The sequence below is a fragment of the Pristiophorus japonicus genome, chromosome 6 (assembly GCF_044704955.1).
Source record: "Pristiophorus japonicus isolate sPriJap1 chromosome 6, sPriJap1.hap1, whole genome shotgun sequence".
Classification (NCBI taxonomy): domain Eukaryota; kingdom Metazoa; phylum Chordata; class Chondrichthyes; family Pristiophoridae; genus Pristiophorus; species Pristiophorus japonicus.
Genome location: NC_091982.1, coordinates 243,416,107 through 243,429,831, shown reverse-complemented (window position 1 = coordinate 243,429,831; position 13,725 = coordinate 243,416,107). Strand labels below are relative to the sequence as shown.

Here is a 13,725-nt window from a genome sequence, read left to right as displayed (position 1 = left end):
AGGTCGATGTCCTTTCGTCTTAACTCAGAATAACATACTTTAGCGTTCCATGAGGCAATTTGCACGGTTTCCATTAACTAAAAGAAATCTCGCGATGGGAAGAAAAACACAGATGCAGTTTGGATTACAGCATTTGTCGGCATAGAAACAACAACAGCAATAGCAACTTGTATTTATATAGCGACTTTAACATAGTGAAATGTCCCAAGGCGCTTCACAGCAGTATTATGAGATTTTTAAAAAATTTGACACCGAGCCGCATAAGTAGAAATTAGCGCAGGTGACCAAAAGCTTGGTCAAAGAGGCATGTTTTATGGAGCGTCTTGAAGGAGTAAAGAGAGATAGAGGTGGACAGGTTTAGGCAGGGAGTTCCAGAGCTTGGGGCCGAGGCAACAGAAGGCATGGCCACCGATGGTTGAGCGATTATAATCAGGGATGCTCACGGAAATGGTGCTGATGCACTTCAGTCTTGTGCAAGCTCCCTTTCTGGATTCCCTGAACTTTTAAAATGGTTCCCTTTTCCCTTTAGGAACATATTAAAGCATTAAAATATACAAAGCAGTTTTTAAATGGAATCGGAGTTCTGAGTGGAGGAATTCTTTGAGCCCCAAATCATAAAAGAACTTGCATTCCTGTAGCGTCTCAGCTACCTCACGACGCCCCAAAACACTTTACAGCCAATGTACTTTTTGAAGTGTAATCACTGTTGTAATGTAGGAAGTTGTGGGTGCACAGCTCGCACAGCAATGCGATAAATGACCAGGTAATCTGTTTCAGCGATGTGGGTTGAAGGATAAATATTAGCGCCAGGGCACCGGGGAGAACTCCCCTGCTCTTCTACGAATAATGTCACTCTCATCTCTGAGTAGGAAAGTGGTGGGATCAGGTGCCACCTGGAGACATAACCCAGGCTCCCAGTGCAGTACTGAAGGAGTGCTGCACTGTTGGAGGTGCCGTCTTTCGGATGAGATATTAAGCTAAGGCCTCGTCCGCCCTCTCAGGTGGGTGTAAAAGATCCCACGGCACATTGCAAAGAAGAGCAGGGGAGTTCTCCCAGTTTTGTATTCAATATTTATTAATCTGCAAGGGTTTTCTTTCGTCTGTATGGTGCTGAGTTCTTGTGGTTCTTTGCAGGTTTAGAAAGACTACTGGGGACATCTGACACTGACAAGCACATTACGGAGATGAGGAAGGAGAAGGAGAATATCCAGAAAGACCAGAAGGTGTCCGTGATGCAGTTGTTCTCCTCTTCCAGCTACCGACAGCCCATCATCGTTGCCCTGGTGCTACACATGTCCCAGCAATTCTCAGGGATCAACGCGGTGAGTGCCAACAACATAAACATTGGTGAATGATAGCTCATCAAGTCAGTGCTGGATATGGGAACACATTGCCATTTCAGGCACCTATGTCCCATCAAACACTCCCAGGGCAGGTACAACGTGGGTTAGATACAGAGCAATGCTCACTCTACACTGTCCTCATCAAACACTCTCAGGGCAGGTACAACGTGGGTTAGATACAGAGCAATGCTCACTCTACACTGTCCTCATCAAACACTCCCAGGGCAGGTACAACGTGGGTTAGATACAGAGCAATGCTCACTCTACACTGTCCCCATCAAACACTCCCAAGGGAGGTACAGCACGGGTTAGATACAGAGTAAAGCTCTCTGTACACTGTCCCATCAAACACTCCCAGGGCAGGTACAGCCCGTATCCCTCTGGATTACTGCTCCAGTAATCTAACCACTACACTCCTGTACCCCTCTGGATTACTGCTCCAGTAATATGACCACTACATTACTGTACTCATTAGTCCTGCTTTGGTAACTACTTGGACAAAGGAAGTAATACACAGCCTCGAAGTGTTAACCGTTACTATTAGATTTAATGTGGCTGCAGATTGCTGTCAACCATAACAGTTTGTACCAATATACTGGTGCTGCCTCTCGTGTGTTTTGCAACATAACTCACCAGTATATCCAAACATTAATCAGTGATTGCTGCTGTGTTGTGCCTGAGTTAGTACAGTGTGGGAACTGTGCCTGGCAGTTTGCTAATTCAGCAGCTAGCCTGGATCACTGAGGCTGTGGCACATTTTACACTGGAGATTCCTGTATGGTGTTTTTAACTCTTGTACTGCTGGCAGTTGCAGGGAAATGTGTGTCTCCCTGGCCCAATTGGCTTTTATAAGCTTTCAGCTCAGAGAATTAAATGGAATGTGGCGAAACTCAAACAGATCAATTAATGTGGGTAAAATTGTTTTTCAGTGATAGGTCAAACTAACCAATGATTCACTATCGCCTATTTTGCATTTTCAGATATTCTTGACCTGATATTACCCAACTCTTTTTTGAAGTGTAGTTACTGTTGTAATGTAGGAAATGCGGCAGCCAATTTGTGCACAGCAAGCTCCCACAAACAGCAATGAGATAATCACCAGATAACCTTTTTTAGTAATGTTGATTGAGGGATAAATATAGGCCCCACCACACCGGGGAGAACTCCCCTTCCACTTCTTCGAAATAGTGTTGTAAGATCTTTTGCATCCACCTGAGACCTCATCCAAAAGACTGCACTTCAGACAATGCAGCACTCCCTCAGTACTGACACTGCAAGTGTCAGCCTGGATTATGAGCTCAAGTCTTTGGAGTGGGGAAAAAGTCACTAGTCGGCGTAGTTTATAGGCCCCCAAATAATAACTTCACGGTGGGGCGAGCAATAATTAAGGGAATAATGGAGGCATGTGAAAAAGGAACGACAGTAGTCATGGGGGATTTTAACCTACATATTGACTGGTCAAATCAAATCGCAGGGGGTAGCCTGGAGGAGAAGTTCATAGAATGCATACGGGACTGTTTCTTAGAACAGTATGTGACAAAGCCTACAAGGGAGCAAGCCATCTTGGATCTGGTCCTGTGTAATGAGACAGGAAAAATATATATTATTAGTAACTTACCTTAGCCCTGGCTCTCAAAGCTGAGATAATCCTTATCCCTTAACATTCTCAAAAGAATCAGAGGAGGAGATGAGGAGAATTTTTTTAATGCAGCGAGTTGTTGTGATCTGGAATGCGCTGCCTGAAAGGGTGGTGGACGCAGATTCAATAGTAACTTTCAAAAGGAAATTGGATAAATACCTGAAAAGGAAAAATTTGCAGGGTTACGGGGAAGTGGGATTCATTGAATAGCTTTTTCAAAGTGCCAGCATAGGAATGATGGGTCGATTGGCCCCATTCCATGCTGTAGGATTTAATGATCCTTGCCTCACCACTCTCCAGTGATAGAGTCCAAGACAAAGGGCTTAGGGGTCAAAATTGCCCTCCTCCCCAAATGGGGCGCACTTACCGATTTTTAATGTTTCTCTCCGCCCCAATCCATGGGCGGTGTTCCGGACGGCTGCGGGACGGAAGTGCCATTCTGTTGGGTTGGCCACCGCTCCGAGTCATCAGCGTCAGTTAAAGGGGAGAGCCGCTGTGAGCTCTGTATGGGGTTTAGTTAGGTCCACTGGGCCACCAGGGAGGATTTAGGCCAGGCCAGCGGCCTGGCAACTAAGAGGAGGTGCCAGGCTGCCTGTTGGTGGCCCGGCCAAACCTGTGGGCCACCATTGTCAGGTCGCCCTTGGAGTCGGCCGACAATTAAAATTAAATGGAGGCGCCGACAGTTCACCTCCCCTTTAAGGGCAGATGCGTTGCCCAGACACACACAGCTTCCCGCCAGGGGAAAGCTATCAGTGGCACCGACCGGTGGCAGCACCGCTTCCGGGGGCAATTTGCCATGGGCCAATTTCCCGTGGGGGCCGGAAAAGGAGTCGCCGCCGGTTGATGTGGGGTCGGCGCGTGCCCGACAGGCGGCAGCATGAGCTGCGCGAAAACCCGTTCCCACCGCTCCCGATCCGGGGGCAATTTAGGACAGGTCGGCTCATCCATCTGCCCCTGGTCGGTAAGGCCTATCCGCTCCATTCCCATCTCTTAGAGGCAATAATGGACCTTATACAGGGGGGAAATTTCAGTCCCTTACAGAGTGATTCTAAGCCGAGAGAGCAGGGGATCATAGTCTCATCCTGTGAGGATCCTGGTGGATGTGGCAGCTCTTTCCATACCCACAGGTTGCTATGGTATCAATGTCTCTTACATTTTGTTATAATTCTCTATTCTTATTCCCTCTAGATCTTTTACTATTCCACAGCTATTTTTAGTCAGGCTGGTATTTCGCACCCAGTGTATGCCACGATCGGAGTGGGAGTAGTCAACGCTATCTTCACCGTGGCTTCCGTAAGTAATCAGAAAATATGTTTTTATGGGATCCTTCCCCATGAATAAAAGAAAGACTTGCATTTCTATAGCTTCTTATTACGACCTCAGGATGTCCCAAAGCGCCTCACTGCCAGTGAAGTATTTAGCAGTCACTGTTGTAATGTCGGAAACTTGGCAGCCATTTTGCACACAGCAAGCACCCAAAAACAACAATGAGATAGATGACTAGTTAATCTGGTGTTGGTTGAGGGATAAATATTGACCAGGAGAGCTCCCCTCCACTTTTTCCAATACTGCCAATGGGATCATTCACGTCCACCTGAGAGGACAGACAGGGCCTTGGTTTAAAGTCTCATCCGAAAGACACCACCTCCGTCTGAGTAGCAGTTCCTCAGTACTGCACTGGGAGTGTCAGCCAAAATTACGTGCTTCAGTGGGGCTTGAACCCACAACATTCTGACTCAGAAGAAGGAATGCTACCTACTGAGCCAATAGTGACACTAGTAATGCCGCAACCACTCCCAAGAGGCTCCCAACAGACCAGCCAAGTCCCAGGTTTCATTGTTAGTCTGTGCCGAGCTGACTGTTCTCAGTGGGGACAGTGCAGATGATCTACAAATGGTCTCAATGGTCCTGGAAGGGATGGGAGAAAAACTCAGCCAAGGTTCTCGCTGGTGGCAGATGATCAGAAACCCAACAACAAATTGTATTTATTTAGCGCCTTTAACGTAGTAAAACATCCCAAGACACTTCACAGGAGTGTTATAAGACACAAAAAGTTTCACACCGAGCCAGATAAAAAGAAATTATGGCAGATGACCAAAAGCTTGTAGATTTTAAGGAGTGTCTTAGAGGAAAGAGAGGTAGTGAGGCGGAGAGGTTTAGGGAGGGAGTTCCAGAGCTTAGGGCCCAGGCAGCTGAAGGCACGGCCACCGATGGTTAAGCAGTTATAATCAGGGATGCTCAAGAGGGTAGAATTTGAGGAGCGCAGATATCTTGCAGTGTTATGAGGCTGAAGGAGATTACAGAGATAGAGAGGGACGAGGCCATGGAGGGCTTTGTAAACAAGGATGAGAATTTTAAAATGAAGAATTTTCTTAATTGGGAGCCAATGTAGGTCAGTGAGCACAGGGATGATTGGTGCGAGTTAGGACGCAGGCTGCCGAGTTTTGGATCACCTCAAGTTTACGTAGAAAAAGTGGACATCAGAAAGAGAACAGCAGCCAGTTTGGTTTTCATAGCCGCCTAGGTACACTAGCTTGCTGACACTCATTCCGTAGGCTGACCTATGAAGAATGATCACTTGAGTTGGTACTGAAAGGATATCAACGAGTGGAACCGTACCTCAGCAAGAAGGCAGAGCCACTCATCAACCTGAAACATTAACCCTCTCCACAGATGCTGCCTGACATGCTGAGCATTTCTCAGCAATTTCTGTTTTTATTTCAGATTTGCAGCATGTGCAGTATTTGGCTTTCTGTTTGTCGTTCTCAGGATAGCGCTAGTTAATAATTTCTGTTTGGTTGTTTAATCTATTCAGTTAGCGTTTAAGAAAAGAACACTCTGCCAAGGCTAAATTGAACAAATAGGTTTTTACAAGCTTGGCCAGCGATTGTTAGAAGCATTAGAAAGAAGAAAAAGAAAACTTACATTTATATAGGGCCTTTCATGACCTCAGGACTTCCCAAAACACTTTCTAGACAAAGAAGTACTTTTGAAGTGCCATCATTTTTGTAATGTAGGGAAATGTGGCAGCCAATTTGCTCCCATAAGCAGCAATGAGATAAATAAACCAGATAATCTGTAATAGTGATGTTGGTTGAGGGATAAATAGTGGCCCAGGACATCAGGGTGAACTCCCCTGCTCTTCTTCGAAATAGTGCCGTGAGATTTTCACATCCACCTGAGAAGGCAGACAGCAGCTTGCTTTAACATTTCCTCCGAAAGGCAATTAGGGAGGCAAGATACTAAATTTGAAGCAGTTTTTTTATAATAAAAACGCAATATATTTATTTTTCAACAACAACAGCTTGTATTTATATAGCGCCGTTAACATAGTAAAATGTTCCAAGGCGCTTCACAGGAGTGTTATAAGATTTAAAAAATTACACCGAGCCACACAAAGAGATATCAGGGCAGATGACTAAAAGCTTGGTCAAAGAGATAGGTTTTAGGGAACATCTTAAAGGAGGAAAGAGAAGTAGAGAGGGTTAGGTAGGGAATTCCAGAGCTTAGGGCCCAGGCAACTGAAGGCACAACCACCATTGGTTGAGCGATTATAATCAGGGATGCTCAAGAGGGCAGAATTAGAGGAGCGCAGATATCTTGAGGGGGCTGTGAAGAGATTAGAGACAGGAAGGGCCGAGGCCATGGAGGTATTTGAAAACAAGGATGAGAACTTTGAAATCGAGGCATTGCTTAACCGGGAGCCAATGTAGGTCAGTGAGCACAAGAGTGGTGGGTGAACAGGACTTGGTGCGAGTTAGGACATGGGCAGCCGAGGTTTGGATGATGTTAAGTTTACGTAGGTGAGAATGTAGGAGGCCAGCCAGGAATACATTGGAATAGTCAAGTCTCGAGGTAACAAAGGCATGTATGAAGGTTTCCACAGGAGAAAAGCTGAGGCAGGGGCGGAAACGGGCGGTGTTATGGAGGTGGAAATAGGCGGGCTTAGTTATGCCTCAGATGTGTGGTCTGAAGCTCATTTCAGGGTCAAATATGACACCAAGGTTGCGAAGATTCTGGTTCAGCCTCAGACAGATGCTAAGGAGAGGGATGGAGTCAGTAGATAGGGAACAGAGTTAGTGGCGGGGACTGTAAACAATGCCTTCGGTCTTCCCAATATTTAATTGGAGAAAATTCCTGCTCATCCAGTATTGGATGTGGGACAAACAATCTGACAATTTAGAGACTGTGGAGGAGTCGAGAGAAATGGTGGTGAGGTAGAGCTGGGTGTCGTCAGCATACATGTGGAAACTGATGCTGCATTTTCGGATGATGTCGCAAAGGGACAGCATGTAGTTGAGAAATAGGAGGGGGCCAAGAATAGATCCTTGGAGGACACCAGAGGTAGCCAGAAAGAGGAAGCCATTGCAGGTGATTCTCTGGCTACGATTAGATAGGTAAGAATTGAACCAGGCAGTCCCACCCAGCTGGACGAGTGTGGAGAGGCATTGGAGGAGGATAGTGTGGTCAACTGCGTCAAAGGCTGCAGACAAGTCGAGAAGGACAAAGAGGGAAGGTTACCTTTGTTGCAATCACAAAAGGATATAATTTGTGACTTTGATGAGAGCCGTTTCGGTGCTGTGGCTGGCGCGGAAACCAGATTGGAGGGATTCAAACATTGAGTTCTGGGAAAGATTGGCATGGATTTGGGAAGTGACAACATGTTCAAGGACTTTGGAGAGGAAAAGGAGGTTGGAGATGGGGGCGGTAATTTGCAAGGACAGAGGTGACAAGGATTGTTTTTTTGAGAGGGGTGATAACGGCAGATTTGAGTGAAAGGGGGTCAGTACCTGAGGAGAGGGAACCATTAACAATGTCAGCTAACATGGAAGCCAGTAAAGGAACTTAGTGGTCAGTAGTTTGGTAGGAATAGGGTCGAGGGAGTAGGAAGTGGGTCTCCTGGACATGAATATTTTGGAATGCTTTGGGCAGGAAGTGCTCCCTGTATTCTGAATGGAGAAAATCAGCCAGGACTCCTGCTTCTGATCGCTATATGGCGAGTCTTTCTGGAAAATGTGGCCAAGTGCTGGTTCAGCTGTGATGCTTCTAGAGGTTGAGAAACTTGCCGACATTAACCATCTGGGCTCATGTGTCAAGAGGTGTTTAAAATGATTCCATAGGGTAGATACAGAGAAACTCTTTCCTCTGGTGGGGGAATCAAGAATGAGGGGACGTAGTCTTAAAATTAGAGTTAGGATGTGTAGGAGTGAGATCAGGAGGCACTTTTTCACACAAAGGGTAGTGGAAATCTGGAATACTCTTTGCCAAAAGGCTGTGGATGCTGGGGGGTCAATTGGAAATTTCAGGATGAGGATCGATAGATTTTTGTTGGGTAAGGGTATCCTCGGACATGGAGCAAAGGCGGGTAATGGAGTTGAGCCACAGGTAAGTCATGATCTAATAGAATGGCAGAGCAGGCTCGAGGGGCTGAATGGCCTCCTACTGCTCCTATGATCCTACAATTGGACTGGGTATCACTATATCTGGAAGCATCCCTCAGCCCAAGTCTATGCCTTCAGGTGGAGGACGGGACTGGAAGAAGAGGAAAGAACATAAGAAATAGGAGCAAGAGTAGGCCATTTGGCCCCTTAAGCCTGCTCTGCCATTCAATAAGATCATGGCTGGCCTTCTACCTCAACTCCACTTGCCTGAACTATCCCCATATCCCTTGATTCCCTGAATATCCAAAAATCTATCAATCTCTGTCTTGAATATACTCAAAGACTGAGCCTCCACAGCCCTCTGGGGTACAGAATTCCAAAGATTCACTACCCTCTGAGTGAAGAAATTTCTCCTCATCTCAGTCCTAAATGGACGACCCCTTATTCTGAGACTATGACTCTGGTTCAAGACTCCCCAGCCAGAGGAAACATTCTCCCTGCATCTACTCTTTCAAGCCCTATAGGAATTTTGTATGTTTTGATGCGATCACCTCTCATTCTTCTAAACTCTAGACCATATAGACCTGGTCTACTCAATCTCTCTTCATAGGACAATCCCCCCAATCCCAGGAATAAGTCTGGTGAACCTTCGTTGCACTCCCTGCATGGAAAGTATATCCTTCCTTAAGGAGACCAAAACTGTACACAGTACTCGAGGTGTGGTCTCACCAAAGCCCCATATAATTGCAGTAAGACAGCTTCTTTCCTCTTATACTCAAATCCTCTTGAAATAAAGGCCAAAGAAAAAAATAATGAAATACAAGCAAGATGTGCGTAAAGGACGGAGGCGCTTATTTGTACTGCCAAAATGGCCACCATGCTCCATCCTTTGTCTATAATTGGTCCCCTTGGAGGATAATCCACTGGAGTTTCACTGGAATGTGTAACTGGAACTGTCCATCCCAAGGTCTCACTGACTTTCCAAATTGTAAGTCGATCCACTTTGACTTCCTGAAGCGACAGAGGACAGAGCTCCCCAGAAGACAGCAAGGGCCAGCCAAAGTGCCTTAACCCAGTCCAAGTGCATGCCTCCCCCAGCCGAAGTGCCTTACCCCAGTACAAGTGCATCCCTACCCCAGCCAAAGTCCCTCCTTAGACCAGCGCACGTGCATGATCTTACCTCCTCTGCCCCACCCCACCATAGATGGGGCATTATGTACGGATTGTTATCTGGTTTATTGGGTATGAAGTGAATAGTGACAGTGTCGTGACTTCTGGATTTCATCCACTCCTTCGATGTACCTTGTAGGAGGTTGGAAGAACGTGATCCGTCTTCCCTGAGTTCCTTCGCTCCCCTCCGATCCCTCCCCTCCACCCCCACCCAGTCTCTCTCTCTCTCTCCCCCCTCCCCACACCCCCTCAGTCTCTTTCGCTCTCCCTCCACCCCCCAGTCTCTTTCGCTCTCTCCTCCAGTCTTTCTCCCCCCGCCAAGCCTCTCTCTCTCCCCCAGCCTCTCTCTCCCAATCTCTCTCCCACCCCCAGCCTCTCTCTCCAATCTCTCTCTCTCCCCCAGTCTCTCTCTCGCAATCTCTCTCCCTCCCCGTCTCTCTCTCCCTCCCCAGCCTCCCCCAGTCTCTCTCCCCCAGCTTCTCTCTCCCTCCCCCAGTCTCTCTCTCTCTTCCACCCCTTTCGGCCCCCTGCTGCTGCTCTCAGTCGCCTGCCGAGATCAGCCTCGGACCTCAGGTCCTGCTTCTCGACACCAAGTGGAGAGAATGATTCGGGGGGGAGCTTGACAGACGCATACGCAAAAAAACCGCAGTACAAATATTTACATCGGTAGATAATGGAATCCACACATGCACGCCAATGGTTGTTGCGTGACAGGAGAAATATTGGATGTGGTGCTTGAGAACCAGCAGCATTATTGGTGTCTTGCTTATAGACTGGGCGTCTTGTGGTTCCTCTGACGTGATGTGTGTGTATGTCTCTTTAGGTCTTCCTGGTTGAGCATGCCGGCCGCCGGACTTTGTATATAATCGGTCTGGCAGGGATGTGCTGCTGTGCAGTTTTAATGACAGTCGGGCTGGTTTTGCAGGTGAGTAGGACTGGAGCACGAAATACATCTGGCTACGGGAGACGGAAACCTCAAACCTTCCCCACCATCCCCCGCAAAGAAAGAAATTATTTTATATAGCGCCTTTCACAACCTCACAATGTCCCAAAGGGCTTCACAGTCAATGAACATACTCTTAAAGTGTAGTCACTAACCAGCTTCCAGTCTCTTCCTCTTACATCATGGCAGGGTCACTTTTACCCTTTGACCTTTGTTTTTTAGCTGCCCTCGCCGAGTCTACAGCACAGAAACAGGCCATTCGGCCACTGGTTTAATGCTCCACACGAGCTTCCTCCCATCCCACTTCATCTCACCCTATCAGCATATCCTTCTATTCCTCTCTCCCTCATGTGTTTATCTAGCTTCCCCTTAAATGGATCTCTGCTATTCACCTCAACCCCTCCCCTGTGGCAGCAAGTTCCACATTCTCACCACTCTCTGGGCAACAAACTTTCTCCTGAATTCCCTATTGGATTTATTAGTATCCAACTTATATTTATGACCTTTAGTTCTGGACTCCGCCACAAGTGAAAACATCTTCTCTACATCTATCCTATCGAACCCTTTCATAATCTTAATGACATCCATCAGGTCACTCCTTGGTCTTCTCCTTTCTAGAGAAAAGAACCCCAGCCTGTCTAGTCTTTCCTAATAGTTCTAACCCCTCAGTTCTGGTTTCATTCTTGTAAAAATTGTTTGTTGCACCTTTTATAGCGTCTCCTGAATTCTCCCTGTCTTTTCCTCCCTCAGCACACATTCACCTGGATGAGTTACCTGAGCATGTTGGCCATCTTTTTCTTCGTCTGTTTCTTCGAGATCGGACCAGGCCCGATCCCCTGGTTCATCGCAGCCGAGCTATTTAGTCAGGGGCCGCGGCCAGCTGCCATGACCATCGCTTGCTTCTGCAACTGGACCTGTAACTTCATCGTGGGAATGTGCTTCCCGTATATCGCGGTAAGAGGATTGATGACCCGCCTTTTCAATGCTAAGTCATCTCAGTAAAGAGATAATCAGAATCGTACGCTAAGGTGTCCTTGTTCACTAGGGTAAGGTCTCCAGTATTACCTTACGCCCATCAGAGTTTTCCGACACACTAAAGGCAACCTTAAAATCTGGCACGATTAAACTTTAATACAACTTGCATTTATGTAGCGCCTTTATCATGGTAAAAACATCCCAAGGCGCTTCATAGGAATATTAGCCAACAGAATTTGACACAGAGCTACATAATGAGATATTAGGACAGGTGCTTGGTCAAAGAGATGGTTTTAAGCAATTTCTTGAAGGGGGAGGGAGAGGTAGAAAGGCGGAGAGGTTTAGGGAGGGAATTCCAGAGCTTAGGGCCCAGGCAGCTGAAGGCACGGCCGCCACTGGTGGAACGATTAAAATTACGATTGCGCAAGAGGCCAGAATTGGAGGAGCGCTAAGATCTCGGAGGGTTGTAGGGCTGGAGTGGGTCACAGAGATAGTAAGAGTCGAGGCCATGGAAGGATTTGAAAATGAGGATGAGAATTTCAAAATCGAAGGTCAGTGAGCATAGGAGGTGGTGGGTGAACAGGACTTGCTGCAACTTAGGATAGGCGAGGACCATCAGCGGCAGGTCAGGGCCTTCAAAGGCGAGCAGCGTGGAGCATACCACTCCAGGGAGCAGCGCGAGCTGGTGCAGGAGAGCGACGGCTGTGAAGAGGGCAACTGGATTGGGGACACCATAACCCAGGTCGGTGATTGGAGCGTGGGCAGGTACATCAGGAGTAGCGAGGTTGGGGCCCAGGAGAGGCGTGATTTCAGAGCCCAGAAGAGGCAAGGGCTCAGGGGCAGCACGGGCCAGCCCACACTGCGATATGTGTGCGCACTAAGTCTGTGCAGCAGAACTGGTCTCCAGTCGTCTTGGTTAATCCTTGCCACTGGATCTAGCTCTGTCAAGCCCGTGTGGTGGCTGGTGTGCAATGGCCAACTTATGTTAAAAAAGTCCACGCACTGGCATCTTTCACCCTTCAACATGTAGTTCAGTACCTGGAATATTATGTCCTTCATTGAAACACCTGCAAACTCATCCCTTTTTGGTGTGGAAGCAAGTCATCCTCGATACGAGGGACCACCTATGATGATGATATTACTGGAGCAGACAAGGGGCTAACTGTTACTGATAGGATGAGGTGAAGGCCAAGAGCCACGGTGCCTAACGTTACCAACTTGGAAATAAGTGAGGGCATAATTTGAACCTAACCCGCCCCCCTGGAGTCTGACATGATGAGAACGGAATCCCGTTTTACACCCCGCTAGGTTTTACTCTCCATTGACTTCCATGGAACATAAAATCGGGCGGGTGTAAAACGCACGGTAGATCCGATCGTTGCAATTTCCCCGCTGGGCAAGCTAGGTTAAAATTAAGCCCAAGAGTCTGCAATGTCCTTAGCAGTGCTGGTTGCCCTTAGCAACGCTGGATGCCAAGAGCCCACAGGGATCCCTCACAACCAAACGCGGGCATTCTGACTTATCGCATCGATCCGCATTGGGCGGGCACATTATACTTCTATCCCCAAATGGGCAGGATATTCTGATGTAATGGGACCGGGTGTAATGGGGCTCCACCCCAATCTCCGCCTGTAGCTGCCCAGAATAAAGGGCGCTTTCACCCTCATTACAACTCCATTGAAGCCATAGCGAATGTAGAGCGTAGAATCACCAGAATGATCCACAGATCAGAAACTATAGCTGTCAGAAGAGACTGGGACTATTTCATCTGAAGGCGATTAGGGGACTTAATTGAACTTTTTGAAACAATGAAGGATTTTCCTAGGGTGAAAAGGGGGAAAAGTGCTTCCTCTGGTTGGAGCCGCAGTGACGGCCATCAACTAAAATTCTCTGTAAGAGATTGAGGAGGGAGGCGTGGAGAAATTGCTTTACACAGACGGTTGTGTGAGCACGGAATGGTTTGCCACAGGGAGTGGTTGAGGCAGAAACCATTACATCTTTTCAGGGAAAATTGGATTAATATTTGAACCAGAGGAAAATACAGGGCTATGGGGAGAGAGCGGGGCAGTGGAATTAGTTTTGAATTGATACAGTGCTATAGGGAGAGACCGGGTTCGGGACATTAGTTTTGGAATGATACAGGACTACAGGGAGAGCGCGGGGCAGTGGGATTAGTACCTGTATTAAATTGCTCTAGCAAAGCTGACTTCGCATTGATGGGCCAAATGGCTTTCTTCTGTGCCATATGTGTGTCTATGACTCGAATAAAACATT

General features: G+C 47.3%; 1 protein-coding gene across 1 annotated transcript in view; it reads left to right on the top strand.

Moving 5' to 3' along the window:
- Positions 1-13,725, top strand: part of slc2a2 (solute carrier family 2 member 2) — a 36,590-nt gene that overhangs the window by 22,023 nt on the left and 842 nt on the right. The window contains exons 7-10 of the mRNA XM_070883768.1: positions 1,135-1,322; positions 4,171-4,275; positions 10,357-10,458; positions 11,227-11,430. Of these exons, the coding sequence (XP_070739869.1) occupies positions 1,135-1,322; positions 4,171-4,275; positions 10,357-10,458; positions 11,227-11,430 (599 nt within the window). The remainder of the gene's footprint in view (positions 1-1,134; positions 1,323-4,170; positions 4,276-10,356; positions 10,459-11,226; positions 11,431-13,725) is intronic.